The 20,171-nt window shown below is 46.1% G+C and overlaps 1 protein-coding gene across 3 annotated transcripts in view; it reads right to left on the reverse strand.

Moving 5' to 3' along the window:
- The window catches only part of LOC110498058 (collagen alpha-1(XII) chain), an 88,501-nt gene that overhangs the window by 54,164 nt on the left and 14,166 nt on the right, over nt 1-20,171 (reverse strand). For 2 of the 3 annotated variants that reach the window (XM_036954993.1, XM_036954994.1), the window contains exons 14-23: nt 19,818-20,093; nt 10,164-10,433; nt 8,263-8,529; nt 7,766-7,958; nt 7,435-7,556; nt 5,243-5,392; nt 4,952-5,071; nt 4,424-4,588; nt 4,066-4,212; nt 1,422-1,561 (exon numbers count right to left, since the gene is read on the reverse strand). In XM_036954993.1, coding sequence (XP_036810888.1) covers nt 1,422-1,561; nt 4,066-4,212; nt 4,424-4,588; nt 4,952-5,071; nt 5,243-5,392; nt 7,435-7,556; nt 7,766-7,958; nt 8,263-8,529; nt 10,164-10,433; nt 19,818-20,093 — 1,850 coding nt within the window. The remainder of the gene's footprint in view (nt 1-1,421; nt 1,562-4,065; nt 4,213-4,423; nt 4,589-4,951; nt 5,072-5,242; nt 5,393-7,434; nt 7,557-7,765; nt 7,959-8,262; nt 8,530-10,163; nt 10,434-19,817; nt 20,094-20,171) is intronic. The other variant, XM_036954995.1, reaches the window with a different exon arrangement.

Below are 20,171 nucleotides of genomic sequence, written 5' to 3' on the forward strand. Positions count from 1 at the left end.
TGAAAGCCTTGTATTTTGTGGTCTTACCCTCTGCCAAACCCATTTTACCAAACACCCTCATACTGAGCAGCCAACACAAGCTTGAGGAAGGGAGGTGGGGAGAGTTTCTGGGGTTTCCCTCTAGTATCTGGCAGATCAGAGGCTAGAACTAAACCCAGGACAATGAAAAAGTCTTCCCACAAACCTGCCCATAATGTCCTCAAAGCTACATGTAGGGTAGGTGTGGGGTCAGGGTGAATACTTATAGTATGTCATCTCTTCTATCTTTATTTAGCAAAGTAAGTCATTGAGAACAAAACCTTTACAACTTGCTTCCATCCTCAGGTGGGAGTGACAGAGGGATTTGTGATAGAGGGGGAGTGACAGAGGGGTTTGGGTGTTGTTGGAGGGTGAGTGACAGAGGGGTTTGGGGGTTGATAGAGGGGGAGTGACAGAGGGGTTTGTGATAGAGGGGGAGTGACAGATGGGTTTGGGGGTTGATAGAGGGGAATGACAGAGGGGTTTGGGGGTTGATAGAGGGTGAGTGACAGAGGGGTTTGGGGGTTGATAGAGGGGGAGTGACAGAGGGGTTTGGGGGTTGACAGAGGGGGAGTGACAGAGGGATTTGGGGGTTGATAGAGGGGGAGGGACAGAGGGGTTTGGGGGTTGATAGAGGGGGAGTGACAGAGGGGTTTGTGATAGAGGGGGAGTGACAGACGGGTTTGGGGGTTGATAGAGGGGAATGACAGAGGGGTTTGGGGGTTGATAGAGGGTGAGTGACAGAGGGGTTTGGGGGTTGATAGAGGGGGAGTGACAGAGGGGTTTGGGGGTTGACAGAGGGGGAGTGACAGAGGGATTTGGGGGTTGATAGAGGGGGAGGGACAGAGGGGTTTGGGGGTTGATAGAGGGGGAGTGACAGAGGGGTTTGTGATAGAGGGGGAGTGACAGACGGGTTTGGGGGTTGATAGAGGGGAATGACAGAGGGGTTTGGGGGTTGATAGAGGGTGAGTGACAGAGGGGTTTGGGGGTTGATAGAGGGGGAGTGACAGAGGGGTTTGGGGGTTGACAGAGGGGGAGTGACAGAGGGATTTGTGGGTTGATAGAGGGGGAGTGACAGAGGGGTTTGGGGGTTGACAGAGGGGGAGTGACAGAGGGATTTGTGGGTTGATAGAGGGGGAGTGACAGAGGGGTTTGGGGGTTGACAGAGGGGGAGTGACAGAGGGATTTGTGGGTTGATAGAGGGGGAGTGACAGAGGGGTTTGAGGGTTGACAGAGGGGGAGTGACAGAGGGATTTGGGGGTTGATAGAGGGGGAGTGACAGAGGGGTTTGGGGGTTGACAGAGGGGGAGTGACAGAGGGGTTTGGGGGGCTGATAGGGAAGAGTAAACAGAGGGGTTGGTCTTTGATAGGGTTGAGTTAGTGTGGAGGTTAAAGGTATGTACCTGCTGAGGGCGTCCAGACAAGGTCATGTACTCCACACGGTACTTCTCCACTGGACCTTCAGGGCCTGTCCAGCTGGCACGGAACGAATAGTGGGTCACCTCTGAGGTCACAAGGTCAGTGGGTGCCTCGGGGCCACCTCCTATCAAATCAACCCAAAGCATAGGATCTCATTGTTTATTATATGTCACTTTATTCCTAGTTAGAGTTAAAGTCTGAAGTTTACATACACCTTAGACAAATACATTTAAACTCAGTTTTTCACAATTCCTGACATGTATAATCTTAGTAAAAATTCCCTGTCTTAGCTCAGTTAGGATCACCACTTTATTTTAAGAATGTGAAATGTCAGAATTATATTTATTATTTATATTATTTAAATATTTATATTTCTTTCTTTCGTCACATTTCCAGTGGGTCAGAAGTTTACATACACTCAATTAGTATTTGGTAGCATTGCATTAAATGTATTAACTTGGGTCAAGTGTTTCAGGTAGCCTTCCACAAGCTTCCCACAATAAGTTGTGGGAATTTTGTCCCATTCCTCCTGACAGAGCTGGTGTAACTTAGTCAGGTTTGTAGGCCACCGTGCTCGCACACGTTTTTTCAGTTCTGCCAACAAATGTTCTATGGGATTGAGGTCAGGGCTTTGTGATGGCCACTCCAATACCTTGACTTTGTTGTCCTTAAGCCATTTTGCCACAACTTTGGAAGTATGCTTGGGGTCATTGTCCATTTGGAGGACCCATTTGCGACCAAGCTTTAACTTCCTGACTAATGTCTTGAGATGTTGCTTCAATATATCCACATAATTTTTGTTCCTCATGATGCCATCTATTTTGTGAAGTGCACCGGTCCCTCCTGCAGCAAAGTCCCCCACAACACCCCCACAACCCCTTTTTCAACCAAACAGTTCTATTTTTCTTTCATCAGACCAGAGGACATTTCTCCAAAAAGTACGATCTTTGTCCCCAGTGCAGTTGCAAACCGTAGTCTGGCTTTTTTATGGTGGTTTTGGAGCAGTGGCTTCTTCCTTGCTGAGTGGCCTTTCAGGTTATGTCGATATAGGACTCGTTTTACTGTGAATATAGATACTTTTGTACCTGTTTCCTCCAGCATCTTCAGAGACTCTTTGTTGTTCTGGGATTGATTTGCACTTTTCCTCCAGTATCTTCACAAGGTCCTTTGCACTTTTCGCACCAAAGTACGTTCTTCTCTAGGAGACAGAATGCGTCTCCTTCCTGAGCGGTATGACGGCTGCGTGGTCCCATGGTGTTTATACTTGCATACTATTGTTTGTACAGATTGCATACTATTGTTTGTACAGATGAACGTGGTACCTTCAGGCGTTTGGAAATTGCTCCCAAGGATGAACCAGACTTGTGGAGGTGTACAATTTTTTTCTGAGGTCTTGGCTGATTTCTTTTGATTTTCACATGATGTCAAGCGAAGAGGCACTGAGTTTGAAGGTAGGCCTTGAAATACATCCACAGGTACACCTCCAATTGACTCAAATGATGTCAATTAGCCTATCAGAGGCTTCTAAAGCCATGACATAATTTTCTGTAATTTTCCAAGCTGTTTAAAGGCACAGTCAACTTAGAGTATGTAAACTTCTGACTCCCTGGAATTGTGATATAGTGTATTATAAGTGAAATAATCTGTATGTAAACAATTGTTGGAAAAATGACTTGTGTCATGCACAAAGTAGATGTCCTAACCAACTTGACAAAACTATAGTTTGTTAACGAGAAATGTGTGGAGTGGTTGAAAAACAAGTTTTAATGACTCCAACCTAAGTGTATGTAAACTTCCGACTTCAACTGTATATGTACCTGTACATATCTAACTCAACTACTTGGTACTCCTGCACATGGACTCGGTACTGGTACCCCGTGTATGTAGCCAAGTTATCATAACTAATTGTGTATTTACTAAGCTTTTATTATTACATGTTTTACTTTTCTGTTATTTCTCTATTTTCTCTCTGCATTGTTGGGAAGGACCCCTATTTAAGAATTTCACTGTTAGTCTACACCTGTTGTTTACCAAGCATTTGAGTTGTCTTTCACAGATTTGGACACAGCTCCCTAGCAGAAAATCCAGTTGACAGACAGACAAAGACTCTTTACTCCAGACGGCTGCACGTCACGTCTAAGCCTTTTCAAAAAAACATAGTATCCAGTTCCAGCTCATTCATTTGTTTAAGGAGCTGACTATTTCTGATTTCAGAGAGGATAAAATAGAGCATCGGGGGAAAGAGGACTAGATTCTATATTATTTCCAGTGGTAAGCTGGCATTCAGCTCCTTGTGTAGTCTCCTCTGGTGCTCCAGACTTGCAACTCTATTGAGGGTCTCTCTTAGCCATGACCTAAACCCTGTTTACATAACTACAGCCTCACACAGATCGAGATCGTCGCCCGTATTCACAAAGAGTCTCAAAGATCTAGGATCAGCTCTCCCCTCTTATTCATTATGAAATCAAAGGCAAAACTGATCCTAGATCAACACTCCCGCTCTGGAACATTTTGTGAATATAAGCCTTAGCACTAGTATTAAGACTAAGGGGTTTAACCTGCATAGCCAATAAGACTGCCACCTTATTAACAGTCACGACAAGGAGTTTAATGGAAGGCTGAAGGTACCTGGTCCCTTGACGCTGTTACAGAGGTTGTCAGTCAGGTCATCCACTATGTCCAGCAGAAAGGAGAAGTCGGCCACGTTGTACATGTGGATCTCCTCCGGGTCAGAGGCGATGGACCTCAGCTCATTCTCGTCAGCGTTCTTCACACCTAGGAGGAGTCAACAAGGGACAACTGTCAAGTCAGCTATCCCGTCTTAGAGCAATTATTCTAGGGCAACTCGAGCATTCACACGCTACTTCAAGACGACAAAGATAACTGTCATTATTCAAGTTGAGATGGATACAAGGAGTGTCAGATGTCCTATCAAGTCAAAATAGAAGAAAGGGAAAAGTTCCCAGTGAAGATGGCAGAGACTCACCGATGGCATACAACTCAATGCCCTGGTCACGCAGGTTCTGGGAGTTGGCAATGATGTCATCCTGAGACTTGCCATCAGTGACCAGCACTCCGATCTTACGAGCGTTGGGTCTCATCCCAACATTCTCCTTGAAATTGTTCTGGAGGATGTAGTTCAGAGCCAAACCTGCAACGAAGACAGAAACATTTATTTATCACACTGATATATACGGTTTAATAATTTCTCTGAGGCCTTTCCAACAAGGCTAAACAGAATGCAGATTATTATAAAATACATTGTGAGCCTTTTAGGAACAACAACGTTTTATTTGCATAATGGAGCATACAATTGAGTTCAGTTCCCTTCACCCTCTGGCTATCACACAAACAGCTCAGCTGCCAAGAATCAAAGCAGTGGCACAGTTTCCATTGTGAAGTTTACGAACTGGAACCTTCTTCAGTAGCCAATACAAGCATGAACATGATAGAGTTAACAGTATAAAACAGTAATGTCTGCATTGAGGTTATAGATATAGATTAAGTACAGTACCAGTGAGTGTGTTGCCTCCTTTGTAGGGCAGGTTGGCTACAGCCTCCAACAGGGAAGCCCTGGTCCTGTGGGCATTCAGGTGCCACTCAGTCTTAGGGTCACCACTGTACTGGGCCAGACCTGGGAGAAACACACAGAGAGCCTCTGTCAGATCAGATGCCATGTAAATCTACACAACACTATAACACCTACAGAATTACTGGAGAGTGGAGCTACAATAGTGTTATCTACAGCAGGGAGCAGGAATGCTCATATCCTGTGAGACCTTAGGCACACTGAGGTTCAACCTACCGATCTGGACCCTGTCAGGGCTGATGTCAAAAACTCCCACCATGCGAGAGATGAAGGAGCGAATGGTTTTGAAGTTCAGACGGCCGATACTCCAGGAGCCATCGATCAGCAGGACTATATCAGCCCGGGCTTTGGTCTTACACACCACATCTGAGGGGTCAGAGGTTACAGGTCAGAGACACAGAACAGAACAGTGATGGGCTCTAGTTATTATAATGCAGTTTCCGTTATATTACAGGTGAAGTTATGAGGTCAGACATGTCATGGAGATGGCTCAGAGGTGTTTAATAATGCATGGGTGTGAAGAGAGGTGAAGGAGTAGGAAAGAAAAGAGGTCATTGACATTACATTGTTGCCATTGATTCACAGTACATCACACACACTTCCCAAACAGAAAAAAAAACATATTTCTCTTTAAAAGCAAGCAGTAAAAACACTTTCTATTCCATTTTTAGGGTTACAAGTTATTTTCATCATACACATTTCATTTCCAGGTGCCGATATAATTATTGTCTTCTTTTCTTCCAACAAGTTGGGACTGTTCTGTCTCTCTCTCTCTCTCTGTGTGTCCGAGGAGTGTTCTTCACTGGCCACTGCTCAGCCTCTCCCGGGGAACAACAAAAATAAGCTCTCCTGACATGATATACGAGGGTCTCCTTGGTGAGAGATACTGTGCATTCCTCACTGGCACAGCTCTCACTGTTTTCCAGACACCTGTGGGATGAGAAGAAGGCCTCGTCCCCAGTCCGTTAAGACTGCAGACACAGCAGCCGCACACAGACATTGTGCAATCTGCCACTGTCTGCAATTGAAAACAGGTTACATGATGTTTGATTTACAGACTAGTCTTTCCTTCCCCATGCGGCCCACAGATAAATAGATGTCCCGCGGAGTGTGACTGAACCGTGTGTCGTTCGGATTACAGGCTGTTTTAGTTAGCTACACAGTCGTAACAAAGACAATTATCTAAGGCTATCGGGCGAGACTACAAGGGGAAGATTTATCGGCCACGGCAGATGTTTGTCCTTTGACTGCAATATGCATTTCACCAAATAAATAAATTCACATCCAGTCTCTGTTTATGGCACTGTAAATTCAATGTTTTGTTTACTTGTGCGTTACAGCACAAATGTATATGTGACTCAAAGAACGGTTATCTATAATTTACAGGAAAAAACACTTTGAATGTGGAAAAGGAGACAAATTTCCATTACTGTCTGGTGTAAAATATCTTCAGAGTTGAGGGAGGCTGATGAACGGATTACTTCAGACCCAATCCCTCTCTCCTCACTCCCTTCTTAATCTCACTCCTCCAGGATTGTGGATGGGGGGACTGAATTGAGAAGTACTGGGTAAGGAGAAAGGTGGAAATGGGGTGTAGAAGGGTTGTTCTGTCCACTTTATTAAATTATATTATTGTGGGTGGGTGGCTGCCTGACTGACTGGCTGACTGGCTGACTGGGTCTTGTCACTGTATCTGCTCCCTATTAGAGGAGGCCTTCCAGTCAGCTGAGTGTCAGACTGGCCTCTCTGGAGTCTTCCATCAAACACATAACATTTTCCTCCTTCTCTCTCTTTCCTCTCCTCTCCTGTCACTCACTGCCCTGCACCACGCCACGTGCTCACACCCGGTAGGTTGTAAAACACTGGTAATTGCAAACAGCTTCACCTTTTTTCAATTCTACTGCTCTTAGCTGCCGCAGGATCCAGAAAAAGAAAGAGGAACCCAAAGTGATGAAAAAAGCGAGCAGCCAACAGATGGAACAGTCGTTAAATCTGTTATTTGGTGAGACAATTAGCTTTGAGAAAAGGCATTTAGGGCAACTCATCTGTTTTTATGGGAGAGGGATTAAAAATGTATACCCACACTTTGGCCTTAAGTATCATGAGGGAGATTAATAAAACAATTTTAAAAATCCTATAGGCCATTAGGGTTGTTGGGTTCTTTGAGGAAAATGTGTTATTTCGCCTTTGCCTCTAAAATGGATCACAGCTTTTTATATATACGATTCCTGAATACAAATATTTACCTTACGCATGACCCTTTACTTTTTAACATGGCTGCCGTGCCCACGGTTGTTGATTGGCTGTGCATGAGATCAATTATTTCCAGTGTAGTCTCATGTGTAGTGCTGTGTTGCTGTTGCCGGCTGTGATTATTCATGTAGGAGGGGTTTGAGAGTAGGCATTACCTCCATCATATGGTGGTGGTTCAGGGGCATCAGAGAGAGTAGTCTTTTCCTCTCCATCCAACGGCTGGCTCTCTCCTCCCTCAAACATCCCAAACACACTCACTGTGTACTTGGTACCAGCCCTGTGAGACAAACTTAAATCAGTTACACTTCATTCATCTCAACAGGTTTGTCAGTTTGTCTGAGAGATATGACTGAGAGACTGACACAACAAATTGCTGAACTAATGAAAATGCGTCATAGCTCAAACTACAGTACCTGTGCAAAGTAATACATTACATGTGACAGTCCATCTGATATACTTTACATTCCAGTCCAAGGATAAGCCTACCTGAGCTCCTCCAGAACCACAGTGTTGTCATAGGGTCCGACCAGCAGCTCTCCCAGGTCTATATCATTCCCAATGGGGTGGAAGGTGACCTTGTAGCCCTTGACCTCCCCTGGAGCGGGGTCCCAGGTCACTCTGAAACTGGTCCTAGCAGGCTCGGAGGTCTGCAAGTTTCTAGGAGCTTTGTACGGTGACACTGGAACAGAGAAAATTAAGATTTGATATAAACAGATGAATATAAAGTGAAAGTAAAATGTGGCTAAACTATTACAATTACTAGTAAAATCCTAGTACTTAGCTGCCTATTTGGAGATCCATTCTCTCCTGGGCTATCCTACTGCAAGCATCTGTTTTATGCAAGATTTAGTTGTTGATGATGATAAGTACTTGATATGAGTCTGCATAACCCTCCAGTGACTAACTACTGTACAAGACTCCCCTAACCTAACGTAAACATCACAGAGCACAGTTCAGTTGTGGTTAATGATAAACCAACGTACGTGTGGTTCCTACTCCTTGCCTTGCTTTTCCTTCTCCCTGCTTGTACACAGGCAGCACTGTGATGTCGTAGGTGGTCATGGGCGTTAAGCGTCTCAAGATGGTGTTGGTGGTCCCAGCGGGCACCTTGGTGGCCAGCTGTCGCCCTCCCGACGCCGGCTTGTATGTCACCCGGTAGTTGACAACATTCCCGGGTGCAGGCTGCCATGTCACCTTCATGCTCTTCTCCGTCTCCTCGGAAACGACGACAACTTTTCCGACTGCAGACACTGGTAGCACAAATGAAAGAAAATGAATGATTGATGGATTGATTTTGGTATCATGCTGCGAGTTAGAGCAGAAAGTAGAATTGGAAGGCATGCCAAATTGCTGCCTACATTTCAAAATGGTACGAAGCCATGGCTTCTTCTGGGCAATCTAAACATTGACACGGTTGGATACCTCCAAGGTTTTCACGGCGATATCTGTTCAGTTTCCATATGCTTGTGAACACAAATCCATCCAAACATAGTTTTATTTTCCAGTCAAACCATACACTGACCAGACTCTGCTTTACTAGATTGTGTTGAGGTGGTGGGTTGTACCCACTGTGTGTTTTATCTTTCCATACTATGACCCCAGTGTGTTTTTGGTGCAGGAAGGACAAGTGTGAATTGCCAAAACCCCTAAACGAGCTCAGGAAAATATTCAGACAGCTAGACTTCAGAGAGAGGAGTTTTATGGACGGAAAAAAGCAGCCTGTCCAAGTTTTCACTGCGTGGTTTGATCCAAATGGACCTGTCCTGTTAGCGGAGACAGAGAGAGAGAGACAGAGAGAGGGCTGGTGGTTCTGGTGGAGGAACCCGCAGGGCTAGTGATCATAGATATAAACCATACGAGCCTCCGGAGGTGCCTCAAGGTTGTTTTCGGTGTAAATTGCACCTGTCCTGCTTTCCAGAATCAATAAACAAAACGATGGAGAGACACATTTTCCATTAGCACATTTTGTCTCGCTAACCAGCGGATGAATTCCCCAATCGGGGCGAGTTTCCGTCAATGTGCTTTTCTCATTTCAGTGGGTCGCTGTATTGTGAGGAGAGGGGAAGCACTGTCTACTCCTGTGTCTATCCCAATCCACAATCTCCCCTGATAACTGGGGGCAGGTGTGGCGCATTGCGTCATGGCCATATACGTACATAACATACACGTGCACATGCTTGCACAAGCATGCACCAACGCACGCAGTCACACACGTCACCCTGATTACAAAAGCATATCGTTGGCTGTTCAGATGGATCAGGTGAATGCCAGCAGCATTGACGTTATCTCCAAGCTCAGAGAATGAGCCGGAAATGTCACCGTATCTCACTTTTTCCACATCATGCGCCCAAGAATGGGGCTGAAGTTTCCTGCATAACTCTAAAGCCTGGGTCACTGCTTTCAACAGTCAGGGTGACAGGACTGAAGTTGTTTCATTTCTTTTTTACCTTTTTTATCTACTCCTGGATTATAAAGACTATGAAAGCTTGACGCTCATGGTGTATTTACGAAAATAAGGTCTGTTCCCAAATCCAATCTCTTCAAGGGCTCAAACCATCTTGACACACTCTTTAATATCATCAGACAAATATGACCCACTCTGGATCTCCTATTCGTTCCAGGTGCTTTATATAGGCTCGTTCCAGTTATATAGATAGATTTTCTGAGGTCATGGGGTATTTTTATATCCTACATCTATATATTTTTTTCAGCTCTGTGGTAAACTGTGGACGAAAATCTTCTCAGGCAGACAGAGAGGATGAGTGAAAGAGAAAGAGAGCGAGAGAGAGATTGAATGAGAGAAACAGACTCAGAGAGACAGAGAGAGAGGGTTCCACAGTAAGTCTGAGTATGGTGGAAACATTAGGGAGGAGAAGTGACTTACCATCTGTGGTCTCAGCACCCACGAGCGGCTCCCCCTCTCTCCTGTCGTAGGTTGCGTAGACAGAGACCTGGTAGCGCGTCTCTGGAGTGAGCCCGTCCAGCACTGTGGCCGTTACATCTCCAGGGACTGACTTCTCCCCTGTCTCCTCCGTGTACAACGACTTCCACTTCAACCAGTAGGAGCGCACATTACCAAGCGCTGCCGTCCAGGAGACAGCGAAGCTGGTTTCCGTGACATCTTTGGTAACCAGGTCTTTAGGGGAGCCAAAGACTGTGAGGGGAAAAAGGACAGAGGAAGCTGGGAAACATCTCACATACCAGTGTTAGTACAGAGTCTGTATCAAATGGACCAAAACAGTTTGTGTTAGGTCTGCTAGTTGATATGGCAGTTTGTCTCACTCTGGATGCAGATAGTGTGGGCGAGTGTATTCTAGTGAGCAGGAGGAATTCGCTGGTATAGTGATAAACCACCAACGATTTATCTGTCTCCGTTTAACCCCTCAAGGTCTTTTTGAAACAAGTGATTTACTTTGTTCATAATCAGAGGGATCGGAAAAAGCTCTGCAAAACCAATCACTGGATTCCAGCGCTCAGCTCAGTGTCTTGCTCACAGCACTTTCATTTTCCATCGAAACAGAATAAACTTGATCCGTTAAAGTGTGTTTGTTACAATTGCAGATGCAGAGAGAGAGAGAGAGAGAGAGAGAGAGAGAGAGAGAGAGAGAGAGAGAGAGAGAGAGAGAGAGAGAGAGAGAGAGAGAGAGAGAGAGAGAGAGAGAGAGAGAGAGAGAGAGAGAGAGAGAGAGAGAGAGAGAGAGAGAGAGAGAGAGAGAGAGAGAGAGAGAGAGAGAGAGCTGATCCAAATATGAGGAGTAATGAATTCAACAAGGAAATGAATGGAGAATTCCAGATTTTGGAGGGCCTGTCAAGGATAATATTCTGTGGCCCCTCTAGATGCCAAGTCCCCTCCATCCAGGGAGCAGCGAGCTGCTGCCAAGCGCTGAGGAGAGAGACCACTGACTTTCCCGGTTGTGCTGCTGCACAAGAGGGACCGGATCACACGATAATGACTTCTGCAGACAATGACCCACTTTTCATCAGTACTCTGAGCACAGCACATTCACAGGGGCCAAACGCTGAAGCACATACATGCAACACATGGAATACAGACGGACACAGCTAGCTGCCTCCATTTTGAAGTAAGCTCAGTTGGAATTAGCAAAACATGCATTTGAAACCAACAATGTAAGCAAAACTTAGATTTGTAAATGGACAATCTCTCCCAGCCTCTGTGCAATGACGAAAAGCATTGAAGAAGCATTGAAGAAGGAGCCATTAACAAAGGATGAGCTATTACACATTTTAATCATCACACTGGCAAATACGGTTGTCGGCATAATCCCCTAAATCTCGAAAAAGAAAAATAAGGAAACACATCTGACAAACATAATGGGTCTAGATCACTGAGACACAGAGTCTAATCTGTATACTTCACTAAGTGATGTATAGGAGTAGACCAGCCAGGGGCTTCCTGTAACCAAGGCATGTTTGTTGATGTAGCTAACCTTCAAATCGTCGGCCAAAAGCCGTGTTGGTTTGGGCTCGAATTGGATATGTGGATATATATCAATATGTGTCAAGAGGATGAGTCAGACGCCAGGAAAAGTACACTGTGTGTGCTGCCTGCTATGAGGCTGAGCCTTCATAAAAAGCTCACCCTATCAGCTCACATATGGACACAAACATCGCTCTTATCAATGTAACTTAACAGCATGCATTTACTGCATTCATACAGTACATGAGTTCTTGTCTAACAAACAGCATTCAGGCTATGCTTATTATTGAGCCCACAGTCAAAGAAGAAACACCACTGGAAATGGAGACTTCAATTTACAGATAAACAGTTTAGCCAAGTCTCATTTGAGAACCGCTCTTGTGACATCCCTACCCTAAACCCTACCGTTAGTCTAACTTTAACCATGGCCCTTACCTAACCTTAACCTTAACCCTTACCTTAACCATTTTAAATGTCAACTTCCAATGGGGTAGGGACGCCCCAAGGATGCTCGATAGCAAGGGCACTCTCCAGATGGCAAAGAGAATCCATCAAACTCACTGCACTTCTATTTACACTTCCCTCATTTAACTGCCCTGGAGCCTGGTCCACCTAGGCTCTGTGTAGGGCCAGACCATGATGAAGACACATGGTTCACCTGCATGCAAGGGGCTCTGCCCTGCTCTGCCCTTTCGCCTCAAAGGACCTTCAGTCAGGAGGAAAAACAGTGTCTCCTGGCTCCGCTAAGTCACTGAGCCTGGCAAAGCACTACCCAGCCAGGAGCCCAGTTTCCAAAGGGATCGTCATGAAAGGAAATCAAAGCAAACCGTTTTGAATTAACCTGGTTTCACGCCACACTCTGTGGCCCATCAAATGCTTACTACTGAAAAGCTCAGCTCTTATGCCCACGAACAAACATTCACTCAAAATGAACCTTGCAAACATTGCATATGATTGTCTACAGCCACTTGCACACGACCTAGCTAGCTATACCTGCATGACAGCAGTTTGTGATTTGTATAGTGTAACGATATGTACACCAAACTGCACCTTTAGAGTTTTATCGAAAACATATTTTTGTCCCATGACCCAAAATAGAAGTAGAAGTATGGCTTGGTGTCAGTGGCGTGGGTTATCTCTGGTCTTTCTCTCTCCATGCTCTTTGGCCTCTCCCTGGACTGGGAGGAGGTGGACAGACAGCCAGTTCTCTGCTGGAGGAACCAGTCAGCACTCAACTGCTCACAGCTTTGAAGTAGCTGCTAAGTAACACTTAACACATGTTGGGAAAGACTTCCTGCTTTAATACATATAAGGATCACATTTAAAATATGAATCCCAGACATTTAACTCAGCCCCCCTTTCTCTGAATTTGTTAATGAAGCCAATCTTTAGTGGTCAGGAATCAGGATGTGGTTGGCTGAACATACAAGATTGATTGGCCACTGGCTGCCACAGGGCACACTATTGTCTCCAATAGCCAGTTAGGTTACCTCACACAGTGGGTACCTGGAAGCCAGTGGCACCGTAAACAATGAGATCAGTGTTGGCCTGTTGTCCTGACGTCAAGCTGTGCTGCTGTAACCAGACCCATGCTTTGTCATGGAGCACAGAAAGGAGCCCAGACAAAGGTTCTACTCCGGTGGGACGCCAGGTCTGATGAGTCAGCAAATCTGACCATGTCATGGAAACTGAGCATCTGACTTCTGACCATGTCATGGAAACTGAGCATCTGACTTCTGACCATGCTCTGGCTGGAGGTCCAGATACGGACAAAGGAGGTCAGCTTGATTGTCAAAGAGAAGGGAGCCCCAGGCAAAAGAGTCAAATTAAAATATGCGCCGAATACAACAAGTAGGATACAGTGAAATGCTTATTTACAAGCCCATTCCCAACAGTCAGAGTTAAAAAAATAAGACACAAATTTGCTAAAAAAAAAAGGAAATATTAACACAATAACGAGGCTATATATAAGGAGTACCAGTACTGAGTCAATGTGCAGGGGTACTAGGTAATTGAGGTAATACTGTATGTACATGTGGTTGTGGTTAGGGGTAAAATTGACTAGGCAATCAGGATATATGATTAACAGAGTAACAACAGCATATGTGAAGTGTGTGTGTGTGTGTGTGTGTGTGTGTGTGTGTGTGTGGTGTGTGTGTGTGTGTGTGTGTTTGTGTGTGTGTGTGTGTAGTGTGAGTAGAGTCTAGTGGGTCTGAATAGAGCCAGTGCCAGGGAGTCAATGTAATAAATAAATAATAAAGGGGTCAATGTAAAAAGTCTGGCTAGCCATTTGATGAACTATTCAACAGTCTTATGGCTTGGGGGTATTAGCTGTTCAGGTGCCTTTTGGTGTCAGACGTGGCGCTCGGATACTGCTTGCTGTGCGGTATGCAGAAGGAACGGACTATGACTTGGGTGGCTGGAGTCTTTGACAATTTTTAGGAGACTTTCTCTGACACTGCCTGGTATAGAGGTCCTGGATGGCAGGGAGTTTTGCCCCAGTGATGTACTGGGCCATACGCACTATAGAGCCTTGCACTTTGATGCCGAGCAGTTGCCATATCAAGCGATGATGCAGTCAGTCAAGATGCTCTCAATGGTGAAGCTGTTGAACTTTTTGAGGATCTGAGGGCCCATGCCAAATCTTTTCAGCCTCCTGAGGGGAAGAGGAGTTGTCGTGCCCTATTAACGTCTGTGCTGGTGTGTTTGGACCATGATAGGTAGTGATCCTTAGTGATGTGGACACTGAGTAACTTGAAGCTCCCGACCCACTCCACTACAGCACATCAATGTGAATGGGGGGTGTTTGGCCCTCCATCTCCTGATGACCACGATTAGCTCCTTTATCTTGCCCACGTTGAGGGACAGTTTTTTGTCCTTGCACCACACTGCCATGTCTCTGACCTCTTCCCTATAGGCTGTCTCATCCTAGTCTGTGATTAGGACTACCACTGTCGGCAAACTTAATGATGGTGTTGGAGTTGTGCGCGGCCACGCAGTCGTGGGTAAACAGGGAGTACAGGAGGAGACTTAGCACGCACCCCTAATGGCTCCAGTGTTGAGGGTCAGGAAGTCCAAGATCCAGTTGCAGAGGGAGGTGTTCAGTCCCAGGATACTTAGCTTAGTGATGAGCTTGGAGGACACTATGGTGTTAAACGATGAGCTGTAGTCAATTAACAGCATTCTTACTTAGGTGCTCCTTTTGTCCAGGTGGGAAAGGACAGTATGGAGTGCAATTGAGATTGCATAATCTGTGGATATGTTAGGGCGGTATGCGAATTGGAGTGGGTCCAGGGTTTCTGGGATGATGGTGTTGATGTGAGCCATGACCAGCTTTTCAAAGCATTTCATAGCTACAGATGTGAGTGCTACGGGGGCGGTAGTCATTTAGACAGGTAACCTTGGCGTTCTTAGGCACAGATACTATGGTGGTTTTCTTGAAACATGTATGTATTACAGACTGGGTCAGCAAGAGGTTGAAAATGTCAGTGAAGACACTTATCAGCTGGTTATCGCATGCTCTGAGTACGCATCCTGGTAATTTGTCTGGCCCTGTAGCCTTGTTAATGTCAACCTGTTTAAAGGTCTTACTCACATCGGCTATGGAGAGCATGATAATAAAGTCGTCCGGAACAGCTGGTGCTCTCACGGATGGTTCAGCATTGCTTGCCTCGAAGCAATCAAAGAAGGCATTTAGCTTGTCTAGTAGGCTCGCATCACTGGGCAGCTCTCGGCAGGGTATCCCTTTGTAATTCGTGATAATTTGCAATCCCTGCCACATCTGACGAGAGTCAGAGCCGGTGTAGTAGGATTCGATCTTAGTCCTGTACTGACACTTTGCCTGTTTGATGGTTCGTCCGAGCACGTAGCGGGATTTCTTATATGTGTCCAGATTAGTGTCTTGCTCCCTGAAAGTGGCAGCTCTAGCCTTTAGCTCAGTGCGGATGTTGCCTGTAATCCATGGCATCTGGTTGGGATATGTATGCATGGTCGCTGTGTGGACAACGTTGTCGATTTACTTATTCATCAAGCCGGTGACTGATGTAGGAAACTCCTCAATGCCATCGGAGGAATCCCGTAACAAATTCCAGTCTGTGCTAGCGAAACAGTCCTGTAGCTTAGCATCTGCTTCATTGGACCAAAACCGTATTGAGTGCGTCACTGGCGGGCGGGGGAGAGCTTTGAATGCGCCTTTACGTGTGGAGTAAATATTTTTATCCTTTTTTTTTAGCTTTTTATAAATACGGTAAAAAAACAAACAGTTTTCCTGCATTAAAATCACTGGCCACTAGAAGCGGATGAGAATTTTGAGAATTTTCTTGTTCTATACAGCTCATTGAGAGAGGTCTTAGTGCCAGCATCAGTTTGTGGTGGTAAATAAACAGTTATATAAATAAATAAACACAAAATATAGATGAAAACTCTCTTGGTAAATAGTGTGGTCTACTGCTTATCATGAGGTGTTCTAACTCAGGCGATCAGAACCTTGAGACTTCCTTAATATTACAGATCACGCTACAGCTGTTGTTAATAAAGAGACACACACCACCCCTGATCTTACCGTTCTCTGCCTTTCTGTCCTGCCGATGCGTAGAAAAAACAGCTAGATTTATATTGTTAATTTATATTGTCCTAGTTCAGCCATGATGCCAAAAAGCAATTGTATATTACAGTTCTTAATGTTGCATTGATAGGATAGTCTCGAATGGAGCTTGTCCAGTTTATTTTCCAGCGTTTGCACATTCACCAATAGAACAGAGGATAGAGGCGATTTATTCATTCATCGCCGTAATCTCATCGGAGTGCAAGCGCGCCGGCCTCTATATTGCAATCCCGACAAGAGTCAGGGATTAGGGCCTAGTCCAGCAAAATCAATGTATTTCGCTTCCGACTCATTGAAGTAGAAATCCTCGTTAGTGATAGCTGTTTCCGATGTCCAGAAGCTCTTTTCGGTTATAGGAAACGATGGCGGAAACATTACGTACAAAAAAAGGAACGATCAGCGCAAAAAAAAATACACAAAACAGTACAATTGGTCAGGAGCCCGTAAAATGGCTGCCATTCCCTCCGGCGCCATTCTACCATGAAGAAAGAATGAATCTGAAGCATTCCGCTTATGAACTGAAAATAGCTACATACTACTCCATAGCGGACACCTCTCCATTGTTCTCCAGAGTGGGATAAGGCCTCTGATATTCCCTGATGCAGAAGCCATGTGGTCTACTATTAATGTTGTCATAAGTGACATTTAGGTAGGAGGCAACATCAAGAGACAATGACTCCACTCTTTGGTTATGGTGAATGACTAATCTTTGCTGTGTTCGGGGGCTCAAACTGAAACCATTTGGCATCTTCCACTTTAAAGCAGGAATCAGCAGTTGAAACAATTACAAAGTGCACTGTTTTGTTAAAAAGCTCAGGGATGGGTCTGGCAAAATGTAAAAACTCTCCAATTCATAGATGCAAGGACCATAGATGCGAGGACTGACAATCCATGATATCAAAATCATAGTTATAATCATGTTTTGAGGCTATACAGTTTATATTTTGGGTTCTGATGGGGTGTGATAGTTGAACTAAGCTCATGAGCTTAGAATCAATGGGTGCATATCATAAATGTACAGTATATGTCAAAAAATTGATGTAGCAACTGCAGATTGCCCCTTTCAAGGGAAAGGGCTGGAACAATATTCCTCTCTACATGCATACTGCTGACCCCCAAACCTAACTAAAGCAAAGCACATACAGCCTCCTGTCTGCTTGACCTCAGCCCTAGTTGGTCCTCCCCTCCCCAGACCCCAGTCCTCCTAGTTGTGTCTCCACTCCCCAGACCCCACTCCTCCTCCTAGTTGTGTCTCCACTCCCCCAGACCCCACTCCTCCTCTAGTTGTGTCTCCACTCCCCAGACCCCAGTCCTCCTAGTTGTGTCTCCACTCCCCAGACCCCAGTCCTCCTAGTTGTGTCTCCACTCCCCAGACCCCAGTCCTCTTAGGTGGACTTCCCTCCCCAGAACCCAGTCCTCCTAGATGTGTCTCCACTCCCCAGACCCCAGTCCTCCTAGTTGTGTCTCCACTCCCCAGACCCCACTCCTCCTCCTAGTTGTGTCTCCACTCCCCCAGACCCCACTCCTCCTCTAGTTGTGTCTCCACTCCCCAGACCCCAGTCCTCCTAGTTGTGTCTCCACTCCCCAGACCCCAGTCCTCCTAGTTGTGTCTCCACTCCCCAGACCCCAGTCCTCTTAGGTGGACTTCCCCTCCCCAGACCCCAGTCCTCCTAGATGTGTCTCCACTCCCCAGACCCCACTCCTCCTGTAGTTGTGTCTCCACTCCCCAGACCCCAGTCCTCCTAGTTGTGTCTCCACTCCCCAGAACCCAGTCCTCCTCTAGTTGTGTCTCCACTCCCCAGACCCCAGTCCTCCTAGTTGTGTCTCCACTCCCCAGAACCCAGTCCTCCTAGTTGGTTCTCCCCTCCCCAGAACCCAGTCCTCCTAGTTGGTTATCGCCTCCCCAGAACCCAGTCCTCCTAGTTGTGTCTCCACTCCCTTAAACCCAGTCCTCCTAGGTGTGTCTCCACTCCCCAGAACCCAGTCCTCCTAGTTGGTTCTCCCCTCCCCAGAACCCACTCCTCCTAGTTGGTTCTCCACTCCCCAGACCCCAGTCCTCCTAGTTGGTTCTCCCCTCCCCAGAACCCACTCCTCCTAGTTGGTTCTCCACTCCCCAGACCCCAGTCCTCCTAGTTGGGTCTCCGCTCCTCAGACCCCAGTCCTCCTAGTTGTGTCTCCACCCCCCAGAACCCAGTCCTCCTAGTTGGTTCTCCCCTTCCCAGACCCCAGTCCCCTTAGTTGGCCCTCCCCTCCCCTCTCATCCTTCTAGTTGGGCCTCCCATCCTCAGAGCTTTCTCTTCTAGACCACCCTGATCAAAGACGTTCCGGGACAGAACTCTACTAATGTCATAAAGCTGTCCAGAGACCTATGATTGGGCTGCCATGAGCAGAACGGATTGTGGGGGATGTGTCTGTTCTGGCGTGTGGGATAGAGTGGTCTTTGTTATTGTTGGGCTCCCAAGCAGCCAGACCAGCGTGACCCAGACCATAACCTCCTGCTGCTCTGGCCTGAATGGTTGCCTACTGAAACACCTATATCACTAATAGATGTCCCACACACTAACTCACTGCATGTCAGTCCTGAACAACCTTCTAACACTATCCATCAGTGTTAGAAAGAGGGGTGTAGTCTACAATGGATTTGGTACATTTTGGCTAACATTCTTGAAGACATAGGCTTAAGTATGCATCAAGGTCTATGGTTGAGGATCCCAGTTAGCAGAGTAAGCCGTCTCTGATCAGCAGCATTGCTATTCCAAATGGTTTACAAAATCATTGAATGAAAATACCACAAAAATATATATTTTGCCGACATGCAAAACATTTTGGGACTGTATCGGACTAATGAAACGAATAACAAAAGATTTTGGGTGGTATTTTCCTTTAAAGTGATATTGAATATGTCACATAAAATAATCTCAAATAACCCATAGGTCCCTAGAGTGTGTAAAACTGCATGAGCTAGTCTAGCATGGCATGTGTTGGCTGTACTCAGGAGTGTTTTAGGTTTACGAAAGTACCCCCATTTCCAGCTCTCCCTGCTTCATGGGCAATAAAGCAGAGCTAACCTACAGTGTGTCTGTGTCACAGGAATTACATAAAGTTCAATATTCCAGCACTTACAGAGTTTCCCTTAACACTCAGTCAGAGAAGAGGTATCCTGAGATATCTGGGAAGGATTTCTAGGGCAGTATGATTTTCTAGGCTGACATCCTACACCATGCCATGCCACATACACCATGCCTCTCTCTCTCTCTCTCTCTCTCTCTCTCCCCCACCCCTCCCTCCCTCCCTCCCTCCCTCCCTCCCTCCCTCTCTCTCTCTCTCTCTCCCACCCCTCCCTCCCTCCCTCCCTCCCTCCCTCCCTCCCTCCCTCCCTCCCTCCCTCCCTCCCTCCCTCCCTCCCTCTCTCTATCTATCTCCCTCTCTCTCTCTGAAACACAACCCCTTCAAAGCAGCCAAAGAGCAGACAGTTATAACAAACATAAGAGTTGTACCTTCTAGGGTGGTGCCTGTACCCAGGAGTGGGTCTCCCAGCCCAGAGGTGTAGCGGGCGCTGACAAACAGCTCATATTCAGTAGCAGGCTGGAGATTCTTCAGCAGAGCCACGGTGGTGTCTCCTTTCACAGCTATCTCCTTCCTCTCCCCGGTGCCGTCGGCTGGTTTGAAGGCCACGCGGTACTGGAGGACATTCCCAGGAGCGGCCCTCCATGACACCTTCATGCTAGACATGGTCTCGTTGAAGACACGGAGATCACGGGGAGAACCACGGACTGAGAGGGAAAGGACAAACATGTATGTACAGTATAAACTGCATTAGCTATAGGTAAGGAATTGAAATGTTAGCAGCC

Source organism: Oncorhynchus mykiss, chromosome 19 (assembly GCF_013265735.2).
Source record: "Oncorhynchus mykiss isolate Arlee chromosome 19, USDA_OmykA_1.1, whole genome shotgun sequence".
Lineage (NCBI taxonomy): Eukaryota > Metazoa > Chordata > Actinopteri > Salmoniformes > Salmonidae > Oncorhynchus > Oncorhynchus mykiss.